The sequence below is a fragment of the Chenopodium album genome, chromosome 24 (genome assembly GCF_948465745.1).
Source record: "Chenopodium album chromosome 24, dcCheAlbu1.1, whole genome shotgun sequence".
Lineage (NCBI taxonomy): Eukaryota > Viridiplantae > Streptophyta > Magnoliopsida > Caryophyllales > Amaranthaceae > Chenopodium > Chenopodium album.
Genome location: NC_137857.1, coordinates 30,503,841 through 30,531,719, shown reverse-complemented (window position 1 = coordinate 30,531,719; position 27,879 = coordinate 30,503,841). Strand labels below are relative to the sequence as shown.

The following is a 27,879-nucleotide window of genomic DNA, read 5'->3' as shown; positions in this document are numbered from 1 at the left end:
ACCCCGAAAACCCTAATTCATCAGAAATTCAAGATGAATTAACTAGATCGGACAAGAAACCCAAAAGGAAGATTACTCATTTAATTTTTAATAAAGAGAATCAAATGGAAGATCAAGCCATGGATATTGAATCATTTGACACCCAACTCTCGCAACAAAGAAATGCTGAATCCTTTGACATAATGGATGATGATGATGATGATGATGATGACACAGATGATGATGTTGCTCCGGTGGGAGTAGAGGATGATGAGCGGTGCCCCGTCATACTGCTCACAAAGGAGGAAAAGAAAGCCATTAGGAAACCCTGGAAGTCTACCCTGATAATCAGAATGTTTGACGGAAGCTTAGGTTATATGGGGCTCATGAAAAGACTAAACAAAAAATGTCTATTGAAAGGAGAATTAGCCCTAATTGATATTGGCTGCAAGTATTTTATTGCAAGGTTTAATAACCCGGATGACTATAATTATGTACTTACACAAGGTCCATGGTTAATCGATGACGAGTACTTGATCGTAAGGAAGTGGACTCCGAATTTCATCCCAGAAGAGGCATTGATCGATGTACTTAATGCGTGGGTGAGAATTCCAAACCTATTAGTGAAGTATTTCGATGAAGAGTTCTTGAAGAAAATAGGGGCAGAAAGTGGAAGAGTAATTCGAGTCGACAAATCCAATGCTTATGCTGAACGAGGTCAATTTACACGGTTAAGTGTGGAAGACTTAAGAAAACCTTTACTATCTAAGTTCTGGTTAAAAGGGAAAGTTTGGAGGATCCAGTATGAAGGCATTAAGTTGATTTGCTATAAATGTGGGAAAGTAGGACATGTGGAGGATCAATGTGCTATGCAAGGACCGAATGATGAGAATGATGCTGAGATTGACAAGGTTATGATCGAAGAATAGAGGAAACAGAGCTTTCGTCCCGAAGAAGAGCAAGATTATGGCTCCTGGATGCTTGTTAAGCTATAAAGGACATAGCTAAGAATCTAAGATAAACTAACGGAATTATGCAACCAATAAACCCTTCATCATCATTGTCATCATTGTCTCACCGTTTCAACATGTAACCATCGGTCACTTTCCGATCTGTGTCATTGGCATTCCAATGTTGGTACGTACACTAGCTAGCTAGCCTCTAGGATGGTTTTTTTTTTTTTGACGAGATAAATGTATGATTGGAGAAATTCTAAGGTTGACAAGTTTAGGTATTGTGAATTTGTAAGCAAATTGAGATTTTAGGATTTAAATCATTAAAAGAAAACTTTGATTATCAAAGAAATTAAAGGAGGAAAATAACATTGCTTGTGTTATGTTACACGTACGTGACGTTTTGAGCTAGAAATATTGTCTTTTATTTTGAGGTGTTGCATTTTGCTTGTGTCATGCACGAATTTTGCTCACATTATTGTATGCATCCTTTTGTGGAAATGTTTGGTCACGTCCCAAGTAATTTTCAATTGCATCAAGGCCATAATTATTTTGGCCAAACTAAATTACAAGATGAGCCACAATGGAAATTGGTTTAACAAATAGGTCATGTCGTGTCATGATACAGGCAATTTTTATTAAAGAGGTCACCATCAAAATTGAGACGGATTGTTTGAGAAGAAGATCCGAAGTTATTATGAGTTTTTTTCCTTGCAAGAAATATCTTAGGACTATAATTAAATTAGTATTGGAATTGCTATACACTGATGAGTTTTAATACTCTTTATCTTTTGATACTCATAAATGCCAATAATAATACTCACTAAATAACCTCACTATATATCTCGGACCGCGGAATGCCAAGATAGAGAGATAGTGTACAAAAGTTATTAGCAAACCAGATACTTCATACGTATATATACGAGTTTGCTGAGTGTATTTTCATATATTCATGCTGTGGTTCCTATCGAGTTACAATGACCACTACATCTAGCTATTCACTGCTAAATATTATTCGTAATGCAATAATGCTATGCAAGGTAGTGGTTATATATGCAAGGTTGTGAAGAATTCTAGACCATTGGACAGAATCGAGTTGCCTGATGTATCTAGTCTGCTCGGGGTTCCCTTTTCCCTTGGCAGATAGAGCGGTACATGCATACAAGTCAAGGAGTCACAACTGACAGTTCAGCTAATCATAAACCATTTGCTGGACATGTTTTAGCTGATCATGTAAATCGAACTTTGTCATCAGCTTATTCTGATTGCTTCAGTACAGCTAACTACACTTCCTGCAACAGTAGGATAAACCACTTATAAGAAAAGAGAACGTTCAATTTAGTACAAAGTATGTATTATACACTTATACAGCTTGAGACAGTGGTATACCATTGTAAAACATCAAACGTAGTAATCACACAGTTGAGACAGCATTTTGTTCTAGGAGTTCTTTCCCAGTAATTCCTTCCTTCAAAGTCTTAAAGAAAACTTCGTAATCCTTTTCTGGAGGTGGGTTGTTAGGGTCCACTGTGAATGGCTCACTGAAAGGAACAACGCTTTTCACCTGTGATAATAGCATGTCAAAATGATTCAGTGACACTCACTCGGCTTAACTGCTAAGCAAAGTACAGCTAATACTATTAGCCTCAAATAAATTAACTAATTAATAATAAGGCTTTGAGGATTCTAAAGAGCTTAGAATTCATTTCGTGAATGTTTGTTTGCTCCCCTAAGAACCTCTCATAATCATGACCAGTTGCATATATATCACTAATAAAGGACTAGAAGAAAGTTAAGGGAAAGGTCATCCGAAAATAACACAGAAAATTTGAGTTGGCACGACCAAGATAGCTGACTGCCCTGAGACACTATGTACTTCGTGTATTATACGAACTAAGAAGCACATGCACAGGTACACATATGTAGGCCCTCAAACTAGCTTGACTCGTTAGAAAACGTTCAAAGCAAAATGAACTTTTGTGATATCAATTTGGAACGAAAATGATTTGAGATAGATTTCTAAGTTGTTACCTCAAATGTCTTGTTGCATGCGTGTGGACTCGCTAAAGCAGCAACACATATTCGAGCTACCTCTTCCCTGGATATTTTTCCCTGTGATAACCAAATATATTATGTTTAGAGAAAGAAGTACCGATAATTATTGCTAACTTGATTTTGACTACTAATAGAAACGCTGAAACAAATCTAGAAACAAAGAATAACAAATCCAATGTGCAAGAGTGAGAGAGAACCGTGATATTATCCCCCTGTTCGAATATAAGATCTGCTCCTGCAGGTTCTTCTGTCAATGCACAAGGCCTTACAATTGTATAAGGGATTCCACTCTCCCGCAACAAATCTTCTCCCTGAATTTCACAAAAATAAATCAAGTATTATTAGATGCCAAGAAGCAAAGAGGTGAATAATTGGTCTTGGTGTGGTTTTCAAAATTCAAATCGTACAAAAGGTTAGCTCAATATTTGGAAAATGGTACTCGTATTATATGGTTATAATGGTGATGAGTTCATTTAAAAGTTAGCAAAAAAATCTGATGCCGATGTCCATGTCAATGCTTGTTCATCCTCAAATTTCTTTCTAAATTTATGTAACCACTCAAAGAGTGCTAATAAATGGTAATGAAAACCCAAATATTACAGGCTTACAGCCGGTGATTGGGTTCTTAATTTTATGAAAACACCCAAAGAAGGATGATAATCAACCTTCAGTTTGTATGTGAGAATGAAGTCCAGCTCCTTGTTCAAACGAACAGCAGGAGGTTGCTTACTCAGATCGAGTCCAGGCCTATCAGGGCGGGTAACCCCTGCAGAGCTCACATGGACAAACCTACACATAATGCAAAAAAAACAATAATAAAGGAGATACACTTTGCACTAGATTTAGAGCTACAAAATAAAAGGTCAAAGTTGTAGACCTTGGTGTTATTGGTTCTTGCATGTATGCCCTTATAGCTGACAGAGGAAGCTGGAAAGGGCCCTCCACAAAAGTTGGATTCAGCTTTCCATCATATTCAAACTTACTGAACATTAGCTGGGACAAGATAATAACGTCAGTGATCAAAGAAATTAAAGTTTTGTTTTTTTTTTTTGTTTTTTGTTTTTTTTTTTTTTTTTTTTTTTTTTTTTATATTATTATACTAAAGTAAAAATGGAGGAGAGGGGGGAGGATCTGGAGAGCACCTGCAACGAGATAATATTGCGTGCATCAAAGGGTGGAGCGTCAGAGACTGTCCGGGCTCGGAATATAGGCCTCAGTGAGGAGAATGGTACTTTTATCTGGAAGCACCAAGATATGAGTAAGAATCTAATCTGCAAATGCATTCAATAACCAGTCTGTAATAAGTGATTGTCACGTACTGATTGCCATTGTCCCTCCATTGTGTCAAAACCTGCTGTATAACCTACAGTATCCCAATCACTGCTAGTGCGAATGATGAGCTTATATCTTCGACCGTCACCTTTTAGTCGTAGCTCCAAACCATCATAAGCTGAAAGATCCTCAGGCACCGCAAAATTCTAGAAAAAATTACATAAAAGCATTCATCCGAAACATAAGTAATGTGGAGTAGAGCAACAAAGTATGATGTTCTTTGCCCAGACACGAGTCAAGATGGAGTGAGAGAAACAATCAAGGATTAAATGAGTCAGGCATACCACCTAGACTGTAAAAGTAACTCTAAAGACAGTAAAAGTGATCAAGAACTTGATTGTCAAGAGAATGGATGTATACACACAATACTAAGCTCCATTGTTGAGCATTCAATATACATTGATCAACGTACCAGGGAATGATCAACCACTGCACATATTCATATGAGCTAAATGACCAACTCATTATCAGTCTCTAATGTTTATATGATACTCTCCCTCTTCTACATCTATGGTCAGAATTTTTTTCCTCTGATCTCAATCAACGATCTTGAAAAGTAATTATCAACAGTCCAAGAAATAAGCTATAAATCTCATTCCCTTGGAGCCTAGGACCCTCCCCAAGCGCAAATCATTCAAATCACATCATCCAGGCAATTTTTACCTTTTTAATATTGCTTTTTAAAATCACCAACTATATACACATTTAAACTTAGTAGCTTAGAAATTTGACATACAGTCCCTTTCATTACAACTTCACCCCTCTGCAAAAATCCCAGAAAGTTTAAGATGTCTAGCAACATACAATATTGACAATCATGAGGAAAACAGATGTGGCATACAGGTTATTGTGTTGAACTTAATGAAGAGCCACAATAGAGTGATAGACCCACCATATTCATTACGATAACAAGCTCTACCCCCTGCCTGACCCGGTAAAAACCTCTTTCTCACTTTAAAGCATCATTGGAATTTTTCTAAAACATAAAATTATAAGCTTTACAGCCTATCTGCAACCTGCTTTACTGGTTTGTCCCCAGAGAAATGCCAATGTGTTTTCTGGTGCTTGCGTGACTCATGAAGCTGTGTAAAAATACAGGTTTTTAGAGCTTGTAGGTGTCGATGAGCCTTTGAGAAGGATTCTTGTCAGCTAAGTCTGAGTTTCAGTACATAATTTGCTTGATGTTTTTGATATAGCTACACTTGCAAGTGTTTCAGATTTGTTCTGTAAGTGAGGTGATTGAAGTATTTGCTTGGCCTGTGCTGGCTTTGGCTTAAGCGTGACTGATATTGTGATCAGTCCTGGCTTCTCTTGTATAGACTGATCTGATGCTGCATTTATGGGTTTTGGGTAGTTCCTGTTTCTGAATTCTGTGTATTCAGCAGCTCTGTTTTTGTTTAATTGCTATGTTTCTTATTAGGCTATTTGTTGCAGTTTGGTCATAAAATGTTCCGTCCCCAACCCTTCTTAAGTTCTTAGTATTCTGTGATTGGTTATAAATTTCTATAAAAATCTTCTTTAGTAATGAAAAAATATGGTTTGCCACTTAGGCCAATAATTAAAATGAATCATCATTTAAAAAGGTTTTTGAATCTCTTCAGCAAATAAAGAACAATTAAATTGACCAAATTGCTAATCCTCTACTCATACTTTTGGCAACAACTTTTTCATTTTTCTGTTCTTTTTTAAAGTTAGGTTTTGCATCTAGTTTGAAGCATGTGATTATGATATCCCAGCATCATTTTATGGTCCTTCCATTTTCTTATAGACCTTGTAGCTATGATATGGCCTTAAATAACAAACCAACTCCTCCCCCCCCCCCCCTACCCCCAACAATAAAAAAAAAAAGGGAAATTATCAATGATACCCTCCAGGTTTTGACTTTTATCAATGATACACTTCATTAAACTTTCATTATCAGCGGTACCCCTAAACTTTTTCCTAAATTGCTACAGTAAGCACAACGTTAAATAAACGTTAAGTTGGGTGTTTTGGCTGGTTTAATGGGTTGGGAAGGTGAAAATACTCAAATGCCCCTACCATTTAATCTCCCTCCAAAATTCCCTTTCAGATTTCCCTCCTTTTATTTCGATATTCCCCTCTTTCCTATTTAACCTTCTCCCAACTTTTTTTTCTTTTTTTCATTTTCCATGTATTCTGTCTTCTCTTCCTTTCTCTTTCATAATTCTTTCAACTCTTACACTTTAATGGCTTCTTTTGGGAATGTCCTAACTAAAATCTCATAAAATTCGGCATTTGGGAATTGGGAATGTCCTAAACATTCTCCGTAACCTACCATCATCATCTATTGGCCAGTGTTTACCAATATAAGCATAAGCAAAAATAGAGTTTATTATAACTACTCCCTTTTTTTTGTAACCTATCTTCAAATTCTATAATTTAATCCATGAGGTTACAAATACGAGGGTCCACATCAATGTCAATATTGTGCATCTCAGGACCGTCTTTAGACATGTTTTTTCTCACACACGTAACAGGGCCCCCAAAAATCAGGGCCCCATAATTTACAAAAATAAAACTTATAACCTTACAAATTCACCTTCTTCCTCGTAAAAAACCATCATTTTCAAACTAAAACCTAAAAATTCATATTTGATTATAAAGATATATTTGTGGATTTTGCTTCAAAAAATATTAAAAGGATGACACTTTTTAAATAAAAAGTTTTTGTTTGTTGTTCTATTGAATTGCTATTAAACTTATTACTATGAATATTTAAGCTCTATAATAATTTGTAGTACTGTACTCGAAAAAAAAAGCCATTTTATAATAATAATGTTTTTAACCTTTTAAAATAGTCCTCCAAAATTGAAGGGCTCAATTTTAAAAGTTAGAACAGGGCCAATAAATTGTCGGAGACGGCCCTGCATCTTATACTTAAATCAAAACAGAACCTTCTCATACATTCTGCAAAATCAGATTAAATTACCTTAATTTAATCACACCAAAACATCTCATACTCAAGAACAATACAAATTCAAACCTAGGTTCAACATTTAAGAAGTAAAATTGTTCCATGCAAACACAAACACAATTTCCTACTCAAATGTATATTTATATCTAACAAAATACAAAATTTAGTATGCAAACTTGATCATATGGAAATCGATCATAATTTAGAGCAAAATCTAACAACATTTACAAATTGTACACAAAATCCAACAAATTATGCAAAGATGCATACATTAACTTAAACCTAACAATTTAAACCAAAAAGCCAAAATTCACAACAAAAGTAAGCACTAAACTTTTAAAATCCATAAAGAATCGATTAACCTCCAAGGATCTTGCTTCACTTGAACGTCAATTAAGGTTTACAGAAGAAGAAGAAGAACAGGGGAAAAAGTGAGGGAGATGAACGATAAAAAATTTTGTATCTAATGTTGTTGGTTGGGCTTAGAGGGGGTCTTATTGAGTGGGGGGCAATTTAGTCGAGCAAAGTCAGCCCAAAATCGCTGTCAACTAATGGTAATTAACGTTTACTTAACGTTATGATTACTGTAGCAATTTAGGGAAAAGTTTAGGGGTACCACTGATAATGAAAGTTTAATGAGGTGTATCATTGATAAAAGTCAAAACCTAGAGGGTATCATTGATAATTTCCCAAAACAAAACTACTCCCTCCTTCTCTTTATGAATATATTCTTGTTTAAGAGTTTTACATATTTCTATGCAAATGAAATAGCACGTTTTGTGTGCGGCTAGCCACACCATGTGACCGCTTGTCAATGAACAAAGTAACCTCTATAAACACTGATCGAGTAACCCTTGTAATACTGCTTGAGTAACCCTTGTAACACTAACTTTTATAACACAAACGAAGTAACCCGCATCGGCCGCATGTGGCCAACCACATATAAAAAAATTTGTGCGAATTGAAATATAATACTGTTACACGGGAATAAATAAAAATAAAAAAACTCAAGTGGCAGATTGTTTGATTCATCTCAAAGTGTAGTTCAAAGTATCATGTTTTTTCAATTTATATTTACATTCTTAAAGCTACTTATACTTAATCACATGCGTTGGAAATTGTGCCAAAAAATGAACCAAGAGCAAGTTCTGAAACAGATGTGTCATAAAAAAAGGAAAGGAAAAGTAGCACCCACTGACAGAAAATAAATTAATAATTTACAGGAAAAGATGACATGAACACAAGATGCTTATGAAGCTGCAATTAACCAAGAAGTCAAGACAGCAAGCTTACTCTTGTTCTCACGCTAGTGAAACCACCATTATTGGCGGTAGATACATTTCCTGAAAAAAGAAAAAAGAGCATCAGCATGATTTCAGAATAGACACACATGATGCAGCATCATTTGCTTGAGAGAAACACCCAGTTTTTGTTGCAATATTTCAGAACTCTGAGTCCAAAATATATGTCTATAAAAATTCAGCCAAGAAAAATCCATCTCTCATTTGTCATAAACCAGATAATGGGGATTACAATGCTAATGAAAGAAATGAAACTGCCAATGATTAGTTCGTGATATGATTGACTAAATCAGTCAAATAGTCAATGACTAATGATAAAGATGGATTAATCATAATTACAAGTTTACAACACATAAATATGTTTGATATTTTAGCTGTAAATTATCTCCTTAATCGTAGTACAATATCTCCCATCAATCATGCATCTTTTGTATTATCTATTTTCCTGTTATGTTATAATACGCTTAAGGTTTCCCAACAATATCATGGTATTTGGAGTCTTACTATCTATTTCCCCCCACTACACACAAAATGATACACAACTGTCCCTCTTTATCTACTCCTCTCATCTCCAACAATGACACATCAATAATCTCACTGCCAAATATGCCAACCACTCTTCAAAGCTTCAAATCAACCTTAAGCTCAATTCTGTGTTCTGGACAAACCATACCTTGGCAACCAACTCATTTACACTTCCATCACCAACAACTCTAACAATTAATCTTGCTCCCCATATCCTCTCTTCGAAACCATCTGCAAAGACACCAAACCAAACATCATGACTTTGAAAGAAGATAACTTCTCACCCACCTACCCCCTCTCCAAACTCATAAGGAAAGACCCTAAACTCAACTATCCTATCATCATTGTTGTGATGAAGCCAACCTGATAATTAGCCTCACTACCCTAACATCTATCCAAACTCACAAGGGGAGTCTCTAAATCAACCATTAACGCTTCATGTCACCTCAAGTACCCGTAGGACACTTTGACACTCTATTTTCACAAAATAGCCAGTCAGACAACTGGACATGTAGCCATGCTAGACATGGGTACTCATGTCCAAGTTACATAACTCAACTACAATACCACCATTGATGTTACGAAGCTAATTCTAGTTATTAGCCTTCCCTCCACCCTCCCCCCATGTTTCCAAAATCAGGAGAGCCCTTATAGCTTTGACACAGTAGCATACAAATTCATACGGTCTTAATCCAGAATTCGGAATTTGATAGCAGCATTGATGAATATACAACCTAACTGTGAGTCTGTGACTATGTAGATGGTATGGTTGGTTGGCATGTTTCTAATATAAAGGCCTAGATCAATGGAAAAAGGCAAACATAGAAAAGTCCTCAACAAGGGGACATATTATGATCGCCGAAAGGAATGTACAAATGCACTTGGGAAACAAAGACATGTTGTGCAGGCTACATGTATGGTAAGAAAATCATTATGTAATAAATTATCCAAAGGAAGGGCAATATGGGTAGTCTAGTACTATTAGGTGAATAGTCCTTAAGTCAGAAAGAAAAGACGGGCATAAATTGGATTGAATCTTTTTGAGAGTTGTGACCTCAAGTCACTAATTAGAGAGTTCTGACCTCAAGTGTAGGCTAAACCTACTAACTTTTGTAAGAAACCATTAGCAAGTTTAATATAATATCAAGCTTCAATCTTTACTCATTGACATTTTAAAATCAGAAATACCAAGTCAGATTATCAGTCCAAAACACATTAGGTAGGTGATTTTTAGAGAAAAGTGGCCTAGGGAAATGTGTTGTGTGTCTTGTCTCATGTCTACAAAACAAGAGGAATATGATGGATATTTATACTACAAATGTAAGCATTGACCTTGGAGAGCAAGTAAAATAGCCTTGGAGACCATGGAGATCAATGGTCTTCATGCCTTGGAGACCAAGGATATTGTAAGTAGCAATAATAACTTGTTTGTGGCTTAATTTGTGACATGTACCCAACCTTTCCACCTTCTCACAAATTTTATAATACTGTGTACTCATTGCATGAACCTTGAACTCCCGAAGGGTATTAGGCAGATATGTCACATGCTAAACCCGAATGATCTTCACGCTTAGAATTAGAAAGTGACATGTATGAACTAGCTTGACGTTGATACCAACACCAATTGGAGACTTTGAGAACTCCACCTTGACCTCAAAACGTGCACCCCTTAGAATCAAGAGTACCCATTGAGATTAGTTTCTGCTTCATGGCGGGAACATGTCGAACATTAGATAATTTTCTAATATTCCCATCAATAGTCTTGATTCAGAGCCAACTCCATGAATTTTACAACAAGAACCGTTGCCCATAAAAACAGAACTATTCTTTATTGATTGATAATCAACAAAGAGATCCTGCTAAAAGCAAACATGGTAAGCACAACCAGAATCAAGAACCCAATTAGAATTTCTACTTCTAGGATGAGAAGTAGCCAAAAGAACAACTTCAGGAACTGAATAACAACATTAAATTTAGATGTTTCCTGTTTCTTTTCATTTTCTTCTTATTTTGAGCTTTCTCTTAAGTTTGTAACAATCAGAAACATCATGCCCATGCATCTTGAAGTATTTGCGAGATATGTTGGAATTATGTCCTGTTAATCTCGAGTGCTTTTTGGTACTTGAATTACTACCCACCACATACAAACCTTCAAAATATTTGTCAACACCATCAAGATCATATTTCGTATTTCTCTTTAGAAAAAAGATTAGATTTAACATCCTCATACGACAAAGTTTCTTTATTGCCATTGAGCATGATTCCTTGTCACAATTTAAGTCACAAACAAATTATTATTGCTACTTACTATACCATCCAAGGCATGAAGACCCTTGGTCTCCAAGGCATGAAGACCCTTGGCCTCCAAGGTTATAATACTTGCTCTCCAAGGTCAATTTGTAGTATAAAAATCCATCATATTCCTCTTGTTTTGTGGACATGACACAAGACACACAATACATAACACATGTCAAATACCACAAACTGTATTATCATAGAGAGATCACAATTACTAGCTCATAAGTGAGATTCTTAACTCTCTTTGAGAATAAGATCCAATTTGATCTAGAAAGTCATACCATACTTTTGTACCCTTCGAAATTGTACTCTCATACCTTTTTTCATTATTGGATAATTAATACTTGTGGCTGGTGGGTTGTTTACCTCATTTGAGGGTTTTTCCCACATTAAATTTGTGTGTCTCTTATTAATCTTTTTGTCCATCATTTATCTATATATTTTTCTAAATCATTTTCTGCTTCTGCTTTCGCTCCTAATCCCAACAGTTGTATCGATGGTTTGGCTGGGTCTCTCGCAACCGTTTCTTAGACGTCGTTATGTAGGGTCCATGATGCCAAGACCTGTTAATTGGTGATCTCCACAGAGGTTCTTGTCTACACCCCAGTTTCCTCCATACAAGCTTCTCACAAGGAGTGCTCACAAGGTTTGGGTGCATTCGCTTATGCGCAAGGGGGAGTATGTTGAACTCACACTTGAGGAGGAGGTTCGGTTGCAAGTGTAAAGTGTGAGTTGGTTGTCCCACATGGAAAATTTAAACAAGGAACCACTAGTTTATAACCTAAGTAAGCTACTCCTGTTATTGCCATATGGTTTTGGGAAAGAACCTCACTTGGGCTTATGTGTGGGCTTTTCTCTCCTTGTCTCAAAAATGGGATTTTCATGCATTTTTGCACTTTTTAAACCACAAACACATTTTGGACACGCTTGTGCTTGCCGAGTAGACTCGCTCGTCCGTCACTAGCCTTGAACACCCTCTTGTCCACTCTTGTTGCCAAAAGGCTTAATGCTTCCTCATAATTTAGACGCCTACTTGTAGTTCCACATGACCACAAACCTCATTCGATCCAAGAATTGTGCTCTTGTCAACAAATAAGTGAGAGAGCGACACACATAGCATCCAAAATATTTGTGCCATGGCACCAAGCATATAATTGCTAGATTTATTGATGAAAAAAGAAAACTAGGCGAAAAGGTGGTTGCCTATGTTCATGACACATTTTACAACATAGTACACGTGATAAAACCAAGAACTCTTGGGAATTCATCCTAAAAGAAGAATCTTCATAACTAGAAGAAGGCAAACAAGGTCTATATGACGAACAGATGTAGGGTATGTGGGCAAATGGCACCCCAAATTCCCAATGCCTAGGTTTAAAAAGAAGATGAGCCAGAATCCTATAATCAGTTGATAATTAGTGCTATTTCAAAGGTTATTTGAGTAAAAAACATGTCAAATCTTTAAATAAGACAATGTGATAACAATGACCGGATGAAGGGACTAGATTAGATGCTGTGTCACAACAGTAATGATTATTATATTACAAAAATTGTTTGATTGAGAATGACAGGCCAAAAAGTGAAGGGAACATCAGTATTATATCATTACAACAAAAAGAGAGTGTTGTCATCATGCATGCTTATTTGCCACAACTCAACAATGTATAACATTGACAAGTTAGTATTGATCCAGGCATCCAGCCTAACAAGTTACACCCACATATACTCAAATGGAATCCTTGGTGTACCATGTATTCTAAGTAAATGCCACCACAGGTTTACAAGGAGGAGCATTGTAGATCTATTGGTAGTGCAACATGACTAGTATCTTAAGAAGGAAGAAAAGTGAGCTACTAAGGAATAGTGTATTAGATTGAGCTTATTATGTGATTGCATCGTTAATACAAGCATTTATCAAATTTCCCCGAAAATTTCTTATTTCTCAGTTCTACACAGATCTGATTTTTCATTTTATAACAGTACATGAATATGGCAATCCACAAAGAATCGTTTTGCAGTTTCTTCCAAAAATCGATTCAATCAACAACTGCTCTGTTATTTATTATGTAAATAACACCGCATACATAATGATTGTACAGTCATACTAACCTCTGAAAATCCCAGCTGCCCCGCCATTTTCACCTCCTTTAGGGTCAATTACAAATGTACTCTGACTAACTCCTCCCATCACAACATCATCTAAAGCACCCCAAGGAAGATCCCTAAATGAATTATCTGAAAAAATTGCAAAATTTTTAGTATATAAAAAGATAAACACATGCAGGAAAGAGGGCAGCTAACAGATATTATCTTTCCTGAACCCAAATGCCTTCTTCCCAGGAAAAATTTAAATGAATAATCACTTGTTAGCAATCCTATTTTAACTAAATAATACTTCAGATTCGGTAGCAATGAACCAAATCAACTAACAATGGTCTCATCTTTTTACTTCTTTATGCTTTCACTCATTGCCGTCCACTGAGAAACTTGTACATCTCTGAGGAGAAGCACACACATCAACATATAAACTAAAAATGGACATCCTCCATTATTTAATAACTGTAGGATTAAACTTCATGACCTTCATCTAAACACTATGGACTGGTTTACACAAGGCCTCCTTTCCCCTAGGGCTCACTCAATAGAGAAAATGGCCATGACGTAAATATAAATTTTTAATCCCATAGTTAGCAAATAAAGAGAGGTACCTTCCACTCCAAAAAGCAATTTTCCTTCCTTTAGTCCAACACACCCTTTTACAGCATTGACCAAATTTTTCATGCCTATATACTCCACCATTTCAGGTGAATCACCTTTTATCTGTTCTTGTCAATTCAACAAAACCAATGCTTAAACAAGAATATTTGTCTGTTAATACAAAAATAATATTCATAATATTCACAGGACAATATAAGGTATTTATTCCAACCTCTGGTTCAAAAAACTTGATGCCCTGCACAAAGTAAGAACATCAGGTGTGTTAGAGCGAGCATAGGGAGAGCAAATAATAAAAACTTTGTGACTTGTGACAGCAATAGTTGATTAATAAGATACAAGATATCAAAAGGTGATACGGAAAATAGCATACTCTGGGGTGGTTAAAGAACAATACAGAGAGAGACTATCCTTACTTGACTGTATTTTGCTCTGTCAGGAGTATCCCCTTCTTTTGGGCCAACAATGACAGAGGCAGCATTTATCACTTTCTTGACTCCTTTGAAGTATTCAAGAGGTAGAGTGCTTTCCTTGGTGATGTCACCAACAACCTGAAGGGTTAGCCAAATTAGCATAGTTTTTAACCGATAAATTATTGGAAGAAATGACATACCAAGATAAACAGCAGATGCTCTTTTTCCAAATGGTTTTCACATGCTGAAGGTACGAGCTTAGTATGTTCGAGTTACAGGCTTACAGCAATTCAAAACAGAAGTTAATTAGAAGCAGGTAAGCTTTAAAAGTCAAACATCTAGTACATATTACTAGTCAGAATCATAATGTGGAGCCAATATGTTTCACTGTCACAATAATTCACTTATCCTATAGAGTTTCTGTTGTCACTAATCACAGAAGGTTCTCTGATTTAGCAATTTCAAAGGGCCAGATTCCACTAAGAGAGTGTTTATAACTTTTAACGTAAATAAATAGAGAAGTAAAGAACCATCGTTATCATTGGGAAAGAAACATGAAAAGAGAGTGATTGTATAGGCTATTAGATCAAGATAGCTGATGCTGATCAGTAGCTATTGATTTGAAAAGAGCGACTAATACTTCCATGAAAGAAGGGTTAGAACTAGTGCTACAGTTTTTCCACCACAATTTAAAGGGATAGAACATATTTGCAAGAAGGAAGAAACACAATCAAATAACAAAGTAAATAATACCGCAGATATGTAAGTCAAGTCATAATATTTACCAAGTCAACATCTGGGCCTAACATCCTCCTTGCCTTTTCTTCATTTCTAACCTGGAACAATGTGTTTGAAGAAAATGTTATGCATGGATAGTCAGTCTCAAAGAGGCAACCATGTAAGTTTATCATATAAAGATAAACATCTTGTCAATTATCAGGGAAATTAATGGAGAATATAATACAGGACAATATACCAATACTCGAACTGGCAGTCCTTTATTTTGTAAAACATCAACTACCCTTCTACCCACACCTCCGGTTGCTCCAACAACAAGAACTATCCCAGAAGATTCCATTTTCCCTACTGGCTCAGTTGATGGTTGGCCAGAAATTTTATCAACTAGAGATTCAATGAACTGCAAGCAAAAAGAACACAAACAAACGACTTAAAGTGTCCTGCTGATATAAGCTTCAACAACCAATCAAACAAATTTGATAAAATAACGAACCTTTACAGGGGACGGAAGTGCATCAAAGAAGAACAATGTTTTCACAAATCGACCAAGGTCCCAAGGTTGATTACCCGTTGCAGCATATATTTGACCTTTAAATAATCTTTGAGGTTTATAAAATGACGGCTTCTGGTAAATAAAAATATCTTGTCTATTCCGAAGTTGAAGAAATGATTTACCAAGTGACAAGGATGGCACTACTGTACATAACGTTCTTCTAGACAATTCTTTCTTAACAGAAGATGATTTACACTGCAATTCAAAGACAAACCATCTTTACAAAAACAAGATGATTTAGACGTGTGTATAGAAAGAAACTTATAGCAAATGCATGTTGGCATGAATTAATAGAGGAAACACTCCTACAATGACAGTCTTAGGAAGAGATTAAAATCTGCTCAGAGCATCTTAAGTAGACAACCTCGGAATCTTCATTAAGGAACCTAATGCCTAACCCCTATGTGCTTCACCCACAAAGCACCCTCCTCCTACTATCAAGTCCACCTACAGCAGACACAAGGGGTAGAATTGACAAGCTCAAGTAATTATGTTAGCACTTAGCAGGCATATGCTGCATGGGGGAAGTTAGTCATCAGAGAAAGAGAAAAAGAAAGACAAACTCAAAATTGTAGTATATAGGGTGAGAGAAAGCATGTATGAAGAAAGAATTCTGCATATAGTAGTATTACATACTTCCTCCGTTTTCTTTTACTTGCAACACACCTTTAAAGCACGCAGTTTTAGGAGATGATTAGTGAGGGTAAACGAGCGATTTTATCAATATAATTTTTACACGAAAATTAGAATAGAGTTAAGTATTATTTGTAAAAATTATTATAAAAAATTTGTCCGTTTACATTACATAAACCCGACCTCAAAACACGTGCCACAAGGCTGTGTTGCAAGTAAAAGAAAACGGAGGAAGTACAAGATTGTAAAATGTTATTGGAAGAGTACACAGCCTTTCCAATGCTTTATGTTTACACCTTTTGGCGGAATATCTATATACAAAGTACAATTATCCTTTATATGCATTATACTACGTATTAACATCTTCATACTTCCTCCGTTACATATTAGTTGACACATTTTGACTTTTGTCAATATTCGCAAACTCTACTTGACTAGCTTTCGTGATTTATAGATAGGAAAAAGCATGATCATGTAGGATCTTGTTAAGTTCTTCTTATCTTATCGTGTAATTTCATAATACACATTGATAAATAGAAATATTTTGGCAAAAATAATACTTGTAAAAGTCTTTTGCTACTTGCTAGACAACGCTCATTACTTCGTATAGTTTGAGAAAAGAGAAAAAAGAAGTCATTGCATATGCACAAACTATAATTGCAAACAATCCATAACAAAATTTCAAAGTAAACAATCTAATTAATGACAAAGAGAAAAGGGGTTTGATCAAAATTAATTTATCATTGAATGGGTGCATAAATCAAATCAGCAAAAGCATAAATTAACAAGCTTAAAAGTTAAAACCCATATCTTTACCTTTGCCCCCCAAATCTTCAGCAAATTTGAAAATTCAAAGAAAGATTAAAAAATAAAATTATGTTAAATTGTAAAAAAGACAGAATTTGAAGTTAGAATTATGTACCTGAAATTTGAAAACAGGAGCCGGAGAAGATGATAGAAGCTTGAGCGAAGAACAAGAACATTCCATGTTTGTTTGTGATTAAAGAGAGTGAGTGAACCAAAGTTGCCCCTCCATATAATTCAAATGTGGAGGAATAAATGTGAGCCACACGACGCCACGTACTCAAGTCTCCAACTACAGGGCACTTGTTAGTTAGAGAAGTGCATCGATGTACTACTCCCTTAATCCCCTTGTCTTAGGGCATGTTCTGATTGATTAATGTGAACTGAGGGGCAGTTTGGTTCGGATTAATCGAAAATAAATGAACATGGCACATCCCCTCTATTGTTCTTTGTTTGTCTTTTTTTTCATTCCCTTAACCCATTTTTATTTTTGAGTTTACCCAAAATCCTTTTACATTGATTCCCCTCCCTCTAGATTTTTGCATTCCCTTTCCCCAACCACCACTACACCACCAGCTGCTACCTTACCCAGTCACCCCCAATGCCTAGCCATCTCGTCGGAACTCGCCACACCTTCCCTTCCTCTCGCCGGAACACGTCGCACCTCCCCCTCCCTTCACCGGAACCGTTTGGCCTCCCCCTCCCCTCGCCAAAACCCTAGAAAATCATCCTCCTACCTAGGGATGTCAGTTGAGCAGGTCAAGTAGGAGACCCGCCCCAATGGGCCGGTGATAGGTCCCGATTTGGCTGGTGGTGGGGCGGGGATGGGGATAAAAAATCATAACCACCGTGGGTGATGGGGCGGGGGGTGGATTTTAGGTTGTACCCGCCCCATCCCCACTTCATACTCGCCCCGCCCCACCCGTCCCACTTCATACCCACCCCATACCACATGCCCAACTTCGTATGCACCCATACCCATATCCATACATATTATTACATATAAATATATACTTTTTTTTATTACTATTTTAATATAAATTAAGTAAAAATAATATAGTAAAAGTATAATTATTTGTAATAGACTTAAATTATAAACAAAAAATAAAATGTGTAACTTAACATTTTTTTTTAAATTATTATGATGTAATATAGTGGTATTTGGAAGGTGGGATTAGGTGGGTCTTAGGTGGGGATTATGTGGAGGTAGGTGGATATCCAAGTGGGGTGGGGGGTGAGGGGGGGCGGGGATGGTTTTGGGATTGTACCCGCAGAGGTGGGGGTGGGGATGAATTTTGGACCCGTCGCGGGGATAGGGGTCGGGGGGGGGGGGGGGATGGGGATGAGAATGTTAGGTGGAGATGGGGATGAAGATGGGAAAGCCAACATCCGTCCCGACCCGCCCCATTGACATACCTACTCCCACCCAGCCTCGCATTTCAGTGAGGTGGTAGCTGGTGGAGTGTCTGGAACATAAACACGGGTGATTTCCAGAATTCGATTTTCAGTCGAATACAGGAGATTTTCAGAACGCGATTTTCAAGTGAATATGAGCGATTTCCAGAATGCGATTTTCAGTGTGAAATCGGGCAGCGAGGGGGTGGGGGAGGTGCGAAATCGGGCGGCGAGTTTTAGTGAGGTGGTGGCTGGTGGATTGGCTGGGAAGTATGTGAGGAAGAGGGGCTGTGTGGTGGTGGTGGTGGTGGTGATTCCTTTGTTTTGTAAAACAAAAAAATACTACATAGAAAGGGTTTCATTCCATTCTCTTTCATTCCCTTTATTCATTCCATTTCAAATACCCGTGCAAACCAAACGGTCTCTGAATATTTTATGAGAGAAGGAAATTAAGAAATGAACTGAAAATAATTTAAAGAGAACATGCCTTTAGAGGTAATTACCAATGGCCTTACCCACTAGTTGGTCTAGTTTGAAAAAAGTGCCGGATTGAACAGGGTAGTGCTACTTAAAATTTTTTGTGTTTTTGTCGAAAAACCAAAAGTGATAGTACTACTTAAACTTTTTGTGATTTTGTGATATTTTTTCAAAAAACTAAAAAGATAGTTATGGTCAAAAGTGGTTATTTAAATGGTAATTGTTGATAAAATTTTCTATATTTCTAATCTGTTTCGATTTGAACTTAAGTTTTCTAATAAGATATGATGATATCGAAAGTAAGAATTATGTGTTGTCAACATTAAATGTTTGGATTTAGCACATTTGTAAATGCACATTGTCATAAACATCGTTAATTACATATTGGTAGTAAAATGTAGAGAGATTTTTATATCATTATTAAATTAATAATATGATGTTGATTGAATTCAACAGTACAAACTATGGTTTGGTACTTTGGTGCTTCCAATAACACTGCCTTTGATTAATAGCCAGAACAACATATTACCTCCGTTTGTATTTAGTTGACATATTTCTTTCATCACACTTGTCGACGCACTATTTTAACAATTAATCAATAACAATTAACAATAATATACTAAAAGACACACCAGAAATGACACGTCTCATCTCCTGGTGGTGTGTCCTTAGTGTTTTTTTATTTGTTTTAACAAAATTTATTTAGGAAACAAATATTTTGCATATATAAATAAAAATAGCAATATACTTACTTACTTGGTATTCTAGAAGATTTTATAAGTATAATTTTTCAAAACGCAAACATGTAAATATTAATAAAAATAAAATAAAATATAAAAGCAAACATATAAAGATCATAGCAATATATTTACTTGATGGCTTAAAGGGTTGTATGATTCAAATATTTTTTAGCATTACTATATATAAGTAGATGAAGCGATGAATAATTTTTTTATTGTACCCAATGGTGAGACTCAACTTTGAATGTTGAAATACAAAATGAGTTGTTTTTTAACTCCAATGGTGATACCTAATCCACTTCTCTAGTTAGCAACTCATGTGAAGTCTAAATTTTTCAATGGTGGGACTCTCTAAATTATACTAATGTCACTTTTAATTTATGGCCTAACAAATCCATGTTGTAAAGTTTAAAAAAAAATAAAGATAAGACTTAAATAAATTACAAAATATATTATAATATTGATAAGGGCCATCACTTTTTGTCAAATGAGACTCAAAGTTGAGTACCTAAACTTAGCAACTTTCTTTTATATTTGCTAAGTTTGACCAACTTATTGGTATCCTTCGCAAAAAATACTCTCCCTCTCCTTAAAAAAATCACTCAAGTCTCACCATTGGAGATGGTCTTATAATGACTACAGTGATATAAAACTATGCAATCTTGGAGTTAACAAAGATAAGAAAGATTCAATTAGTTTAAGAAAAGTTAATAAAAGTCTGTGGATCATGTTTCAAGGTATAAACTGCAAGTTAGGGTTGTTGATGAATTAGAAAGTGATTTGTTTGTTATGTTCGATTGAAAGGTGGTGCAAGTTTTAGGAAAATGTGCTTTATAAATAAGACCATGTCAATTAAAGGTATGCATAATTTGTTTATAATTATTATAATATTGCACCGCTGATATGTCTATTTTATATAGTATTTTACCCCCGTCCCTTGGTCATAATTAGTAGTGTTTTTGGCTCTTTAGAGCCACTTTTATTACTAATATGTGTTTTCTAGTGTTTTCGTAGTTTTGGTTGAGTTTTGTAGGGAATTGCACCTTTGGAGCATTTTCCCGGGATTTTATGGAGCAACTACGAGCATTGGAGGAGCACGACCATCTTTCATAGCCCAAGATCGGTTAGAGTAATCAAGCCGGTGAATAAGGGCTCGACTTGTGTGAAGACGAGGCATTTGGACCGAATGATTTAAGCCCCAAAGAGGATATTTGGTTTGGGCCAAGTTACGAGCCCAAACGAGGAGTCCAAGCGGCCCAAAGGTGTCCGCCCGATGGTCCGCCCGATGATCCGCCCGATAGCGCGCCCGATCGGGCAAAGAAGACTTATATCGCAGCAGCCCTTCGCCCGATCGGGCGCGTGTTTCTGGAGGACGTTTTAAGCGTCGTTTAATTTGTTTTAGCTTAGGATTTTCTAGCTTAGTATAAATACGCTTTTGTTAAGCGAATTTAGGGGGGAATTCTTTTCTCCCTTCCCTTACTCTCTCTTTTCTCTCTCTAACTTTTTTCTTTCTCTCTTCTCTTAAACTCTTAGTATTATTTTCTCTCTCTACAACTCTTTGTTTAATCTCAGTTATTTATTTTATTTCTTCTATCATGTCTTGTTTAATTGCTTTGTTTAGTTTATATTTAATTATGTGTGAGTAGTTTAATTTCTAGGGTTTATGGGGATCTAATAAATAATATGAAGGGGTAATTTGTTGTTGTTGATTATCAATGTTAGATTAATTTACTATTGATTGATTTAATGCTCTGTGACTAGATTAGGCCTATCTTTTATGCATGAGTTTGACAATATTGATTCAAGAATCGAGAGATGAGAATTAATGTTTAGGTCTAATTTCAATAGGCAAGTTAATTTATAAATGGTTAAGTCAAGATTCGAGAGATGAGATTTAATACCGGTAAATTAATTGTGTGATTGTAATAAGTAGCGAGAGCCCTTTACAATCTGGTTAATTGATGCATTGATGATTGACTATTATTGATTGTTGGTATTGCATGATGATTTCTTATTGGATTGTTTTAATGTTTTACAATTGCGGCTTGTAAAAGTATAGCAATATTGAATTGATGAATCGAGCAGATGTTAATTTAGTATTAAAGGCTATTTTCAATAGGAACTTAGATCTAGTAAATTGCGAGAGCTTGTTAGATCTATGTTGGTTAATAAATTGCGAGAGCCTGTTAATCATGTTGTCTGTGCAATGTTGATTAATTGATTGTTATGTTTTATCCCGGAATATTAATTATTGGTGAACCTATGACCCTAGGCTTTCTTATTATCGACTTTCTCTATTAACTCAATCTTCGTAGTATAATTTCACATTACAAACAACAAATTGGTTACTTTAATAATTTAGATTATATTAATTAATTAGGAGTAGAAAGACCAGTTTTCCTGTGGATTCGACCCTACTTCCCTATCTACTTTAGTTAGAGGATTTAGGTAATACTTTTGATTAGGTGATACGACTTTAGCCTGTCAACCGCAAACAATTGGGTGCAGGTGCTCGCACCAAAGCATTTATACGTCCGAAACCTGAAAATAAGAATGACGATGAAGACAACGATAACGATGACGATAATGGTGGATGATGGTGACGATCGGAGATTTAAGCCCTAGATTTGAAGTAGCGGCTGGTCAGTTGAGTTCCATGTGGGTTCGATGGTAGGTGCGTGGGTTCGATGGTGACTTTGGTGAGGGTTCTGTAGGAGTTTATAGGTACTACGCAGCGGAAATAATATGAATCATATTCAATAAAGCACCTAATCCCAAGAATCACATGCATAACACACAAGACACATAATCATACCTTTGAAGCGTGAATTCCACAAAGCTATTCGACAGGCAAATCAGGGAGAGAATAGAGCCCCAAGTGTTGCTCCTCTACTTAGTCCACGAGATTCGAACGAGCCGTCCATCAATACTAGATTGGTCGAGTGATTGAGGAAAACCGCGATCACCACCTTTACGGACAACCAACCACCGCACGAACCACCACCACCACGAGACACCACCGTGCGCTGAGGAGGAGAGAGTGCCGTGAGAGAAATAGGACTTTGGAAGGGGTTGGGTTTTGTGTTTGCTAATACGGGTTTGATCAAAAGATCAGTAAACTGCTTGCTTGCAAACCTAGACACCTAGTCTATTTATAATCTCATTATAATTAGACTAGGGCACGAAGCCCAAAACCCTCCTTATTCCTCCATATGGCCGGCCACCTAGAGTGATGAGGCCCATGATGGGCCTCGTTCTCTAATGCTCGATCTAGCCCCTTTGTGTGACCTTATAGGATCCGTCCAATTAGGCTTTGGCCTATTTTACTAGTCCAAAGATTGTAAGCACCTCTAGCTATGGCAAAACGACGACCCAAATGTCCGGACTTAATTATCTTCATAATTTGATCCATTTATATATCTAGTAATTACACACAACGAAAACATAACTCCTTCAGGTTCGATGATGAGTGGGTGAGTTTTGTGGCTGGGTTAGTGGGTTCCGTGGCAAGTGAGTGGGTCCGGTGCGTGGTAGGTGAGTCAATGAGTGGATTCGGTGGTGGCTTTAGTGAGTGGGTTCGGTGGTTAGTAGGTGGGATTCGTGGCTGCATGGGTTCCGTGGCTGGTGATGCGGTGGTTGTTGTGCGTGTGATGGAGTACTGGCGCAAGGGAGCACTAGTAGAAAAATTGAAAAAGACAGCGCTCAATGGCCACCGGTTTTTAAAAACCGGTGGCAAAAAGAAGTGGAAAAATGGGCGGGATTGTGGGGTTATATTATTGCCACCGGTTCAAACCGAACCGGTGGTTAAAACATTAATCCCACCGGTTCAAACCGATGGCCTTCTTAAAAATAAAAAAAAAACCGCCCCCCACCCATTTATAAACTCCAAACCCTAACTCCTCCTCCTCCTCCTCCTATGTGCCTCTTTCCTCCTCACTCTCCTCTCCTCTCCTCTTTCCCGTCTCTTTCTCTTTCCTCCTCAGAGTTGCTCGTCCCTCATCACTCTCCTCCTCACTCTCCTCTCCTCTCCTCTTTCTCTTTCCTCCTCACTCTCCTCTCCTCTCCGCTTTCTCTTTCCTTTCTCATCTCACTCATCTCTCCTCCTCTAGAGCAACACCGACAACTCCGTCTCCTTCTCTTTCTCATCTCCTTTTCTTTCATTTTGAGGACATGCATGAGCAAGAGCAACATTGACTATTCCCAAATTCAATATAATTTCGAGGGTTTTTGTTGAAATTCGAGGTAATCTCTCTTATTTCTTATTTTTATTTTGTTTTTTTTGGTGGAATTCGAGGGATGTGGTGGTATCTGGTGGTGGTTGTGTTTATGACGGTTTAAGGTGGGTTTAATTGTGCAATTTTAATCGATTTTTTGATGTTAATTCGATTTTTCTAGGTTTAATTGTGCAATTTTAATCGATTTGGGGTTTTAATTCGATTTTTCTCAAGTTTTCTGGGTTTATTGTTGGGTTTTATCACACGATTTTTCTGGGTTTTTTTTGGGGTTTTTTTTTTAGTTTTCAGGGTTCAATCAAAACGATTTTTCTAGGTTTTTTGTTTAGTTTAATCAAAACGATTTTTTTGGGGTTTTTTGGGTTTTTGTTTTGTTAATTTAACGAATTTTCTGGGTTTAATCAAAACATGCATGCGGATTATTGTTAATTAAACAATTTTTTTGGGGTTTTTTGGGTTTTGTTTTGTTAATTAAACGAATTTTCTGGGTTAATTAATTTTTTTTTTTTTTGTAAAGTAATTTTTTTTGTTTTAATTGATGTAGGTTAACTGATTTAGATCTTAATAACTCGAAGAATCAAGATGATCGAATATAAGTTGAAGAATCAAGATGTTGTATTGGGGTTTTTCATTTTAATGTTGTAATTTATTTTTTTGTATTATATTGTAATTTTTTTTTTATTTATACGTTGTAATTTATTTTTTTGTATTATATTGTAATTTTTTTTTTGTATCATGTTGTAATTTTTTTTTTTTTGATTATATGTTGTAATTTTTTCGATTATAATGAATGAAATTGGTTGATTATATTTAAATTTGATGTTAAATTTTTTTTTTGAGTTAATTGGTCAATTATATTTAAAGTGAAAAAGACAAAAAAAAAAAAAAAAAAAAAATTCCTGTAATTGCCACCGGTTAACCGGTGGCAAATGTCTGCCATCCCCCAAAAAAAAAACCGCCAAATATAATTGCCACCGGTTAACCGGTGGCAATAAGCTGTTTTGCCACCGGTTTTGAACCGGTGGCCTTTTATTCTGAGAATTGCCACCCCCCAAATGACCACCGGTTCAAAACCGGTGGCATAGGGGGGTTTTGAACCAGTGGCCAACTTGTTTTTTCGCCTAGTGGAGTTGCGAAGCCAGCGGTGTTGGCTGGAAGTTGGTGGTTGTTGTTGACTTGTTATTGCGTGAGATGAATTTATGTGGATGGTTGCTGCTGTTGTTGCGTGAGATGAAGAATTGCTAGTTTCAATTAGGGATGGCAGTGGATCTGGACCCGGACAGGATTCGTGAAACCAAATCCATTTTTCATGGATCTAGGTGTTTAAATTTTGCACCCAGGTCGGATTCGGGTCCTGCTTAAAAAAGGGAATCTGGATCCGGGTCTGGCCCCTAGACCCGGATCCAGATCCGTTTACCCGTTTTTTATTTTTCCTATTTAAAAAAAACTATAATTTATTGTTTCGTTATAAAAAATGTTGACAATGTTAGTATTGATAAAGCCCTTTCAAGAGATGAATTTTGGATGCCTCATATCAAATTCACTATCTCATTTGTAAAATCGTACTTTTATCGTTATTTATAATTTTTATTTCAAAATATAAGTGTATAAGTTGGTTACTTTGTGTTTTTAGATTAGTTGTATAACTATAATTTAGGTTGAACTTGATAACCCCCGACGGAAGTTTTAAATGCATTTTTTGACCCAAATATTATTTTTTTGCAAAAAATTAGGCAAAATATATTGGACCCGTTTTGGATTCGGGTCCAAACCCGAATCCGTTGGACCCGCCGGATCTGGATCCGGGTCTTCATTTTCCAGACCCGATGGATCCGGGTTACATCTGGATCCTAGATACAAAACAAATCTGGATCCGGGTCCATCCAGACCCGACCCGTTGCCATCCCTGATTTCAATTCTCATTTGGAAGAGAGAGAAAGAAGATGAGAGAAAGAATGAAATAAAATATATTGTACTAGTATAATTTTTGGATGTTATCATCATATTAGCCAACAAATAACTTATATCAGCTATTGAAATTGACATATCAGTCGATTGATGTCTGATATTAGTCCATATTAAGGACATATCGGGCATTAATAAAAAGTATCAACCAACAAAAGATACATATCAGCTAACAAGAGTAATATATCAGTCAACAAATGATACATATCAGCCAACAAGACGAATATATCGCCAACAAAAGCTATTTATCAATCAACAGAAATAACATATCAGTCAGCAAAGGAAGCATATCAACCAACAAAAGGATGAGATTAGCAAACAAAAGCAATAGGTAAGCCAACAAAATAAACATATCAGCCAACAAAATGAAACATATAAGCCAACAATTAAAATATACATGTCATCCAACAAAATAAATGTATCAACCAATCAAAGTATTATAAAAGCCAAGTGATGTATGATATCAGCTAACAAAAGGAACCTATCTAAAATTTTTAAAGATATATCAACCAACAAAAAAAATATATTAATCAACACAAAAATCACTTAAGCCAACAAATAAAACATATCAGCTAACACATGAAACATATAAACCAACAAGTAAAACTTATCAGCCAAGTGATCCGCATGGAAATTTGTGTGCGGGCATCCGCATGCAATAGCTTCTCATATTTCATACGATCTACTCTGTATATAAATAGACCGTGCATGGCACGGGTCTTAAACTAGTATCACTAATTTTCGATATTGTAAAATGACACCAATAACCCCTCCTTTAATTTGATGGAATCTAGGGTTAGCAATTTCACTTTATAGCACGTGTTGCACCCTTTAATTTGTCATAATTATTTGTGCTGTTTTATCTATAATTTATAATAAGAGTTGCTAGGTGCACCAAAGTTGCAATTTGTGCTATTAGACCTATTTTGTCTACTTTCTCTGTTTTTTTTTTTTAAGTGTCTATTTTACTATTTATGTAATAGTTTTGAGACATTTGACTTGGCTATTAAACTAATGTGTAAATAATAAATGTTATTGTATAATACAATTTTGGATTCGTCACAGTGGATACTTTATAATATCAATTCTTTTTTATTTTTACTAACATATAATTAGAGAAAATAATGGTCAAAGTTGTGTCTCGACATAAATGTGTGTTTGGTCAAAGTGTAACACTTAAAAAAATTTGATAGAGTAATAAGTTTTGTGCTTTAATAGTACTCATTGTAAGAAATCAAGTCATTCAGACATTCACGAATTAAGAAATCAAATTGAGAGATTGATTTATTATAACGGGTGTTAAGAGAGAGGAATGTATGGTTCATCCAATAATATTCTAATCACTCGTTCAAGCTAACTAGATTGACATAATCTCCTATCCAAGACCTATTCTTAGCTCATGGCTAACGTATTCAAACAAGCATATCCATACCTAGGTAATGGTTTTATGATTAATATATTACCAATCACACAAATTACTCATAGAAATTACAAATAAAATCAATCAATAACCAAAATTATCCCAACTCCCAAGTCGAACCTCAATACTCAAGATTCTTGACTTCATCAATTAATGGTTTCAATCTTCCCAAATAAAAAAACTACTCACGAATCATAATAAGTTACCAAAAAATTACTATTAAAAAGTAGGAAAATGTAACAAAATCAAACACTACGTCCTCTAACATAATGAAAAAAAAAAAGCAACAAAGTATGAAAGAGAGTAAGAAAGTCTCATTGATATTGCAAGGAATGAATAATATTTGATGATCTTCAAGTTTTCTTCTTTTGATTCTTCAAATTTATTTCAAGTTTTCATCAAGTTTCTTTCACTTA

At 36.0% G+C, this 27,879-nt stretch overlaps 1 protein-coding gene across 3 annotated transcripts; it reads right to left on the bottom strand.

Moving 5' to 3' along the window:
• Positions 1–1,700: 1,700 nt before the first annotated feature.
• LOC145610064 (protein HIGH CHLOROPHYLL FLUORESCENCE PHENOTYPE 173, chloroplastic-like) lies at positions 1,701–17,448 on the bottom strand. Of its 3 annotated transcripts, XM_081665318.1 has the most exons (18): positions 17,353–17,435; positions 15,920–15,992; positions 15,738–15,832; positions 15,483–15,644; positions 15,292–15,342; positions 14,510–14,644; positions 14,308–14,331; positions 14,087–14,198; positions 13,488–13,613; positions 8,548–8,597; positions 4,307–4,465; positions 4,130–4,225; positions 3,865–3,980; positions 3,653–3,776; positions 3,185–3,298; positions 2,964–3,044; positions 2,322–2,496; positions 1,701–2,224 (listed from the first exon to the last, which is right to left on the bottom strand). In XM_081665318.1, exons 1-17 carry the CDS (start codon positions 17,416–17,418, stop codon positions 2,347–2,349), a joined length of 1,734 nt encoding a protein of 577 aa, XP_081521444.1. In that variant the 5' UTR covers positions 17,419–17,435; the 3' UTR covers positions 1,701–2,224; positions 2,322–2,346. The 3 variants fall into 3 exon arrangements, with proteins under 3 accessions (XP_081521444.1, XP_081521443.1, XP_081521442.1); XM_081665317.1 differs by having other exon boundaries at positions 1,701–2,245; positions 15,738–15,992; positions 17,353–17,448; XM_081665316.1 differs by having other exon boundaries at positions 15,738–15,992; positions 17,353–17,448.
• Positions 17,449–27,879: the final 10,431 nt, after the last annotated feature.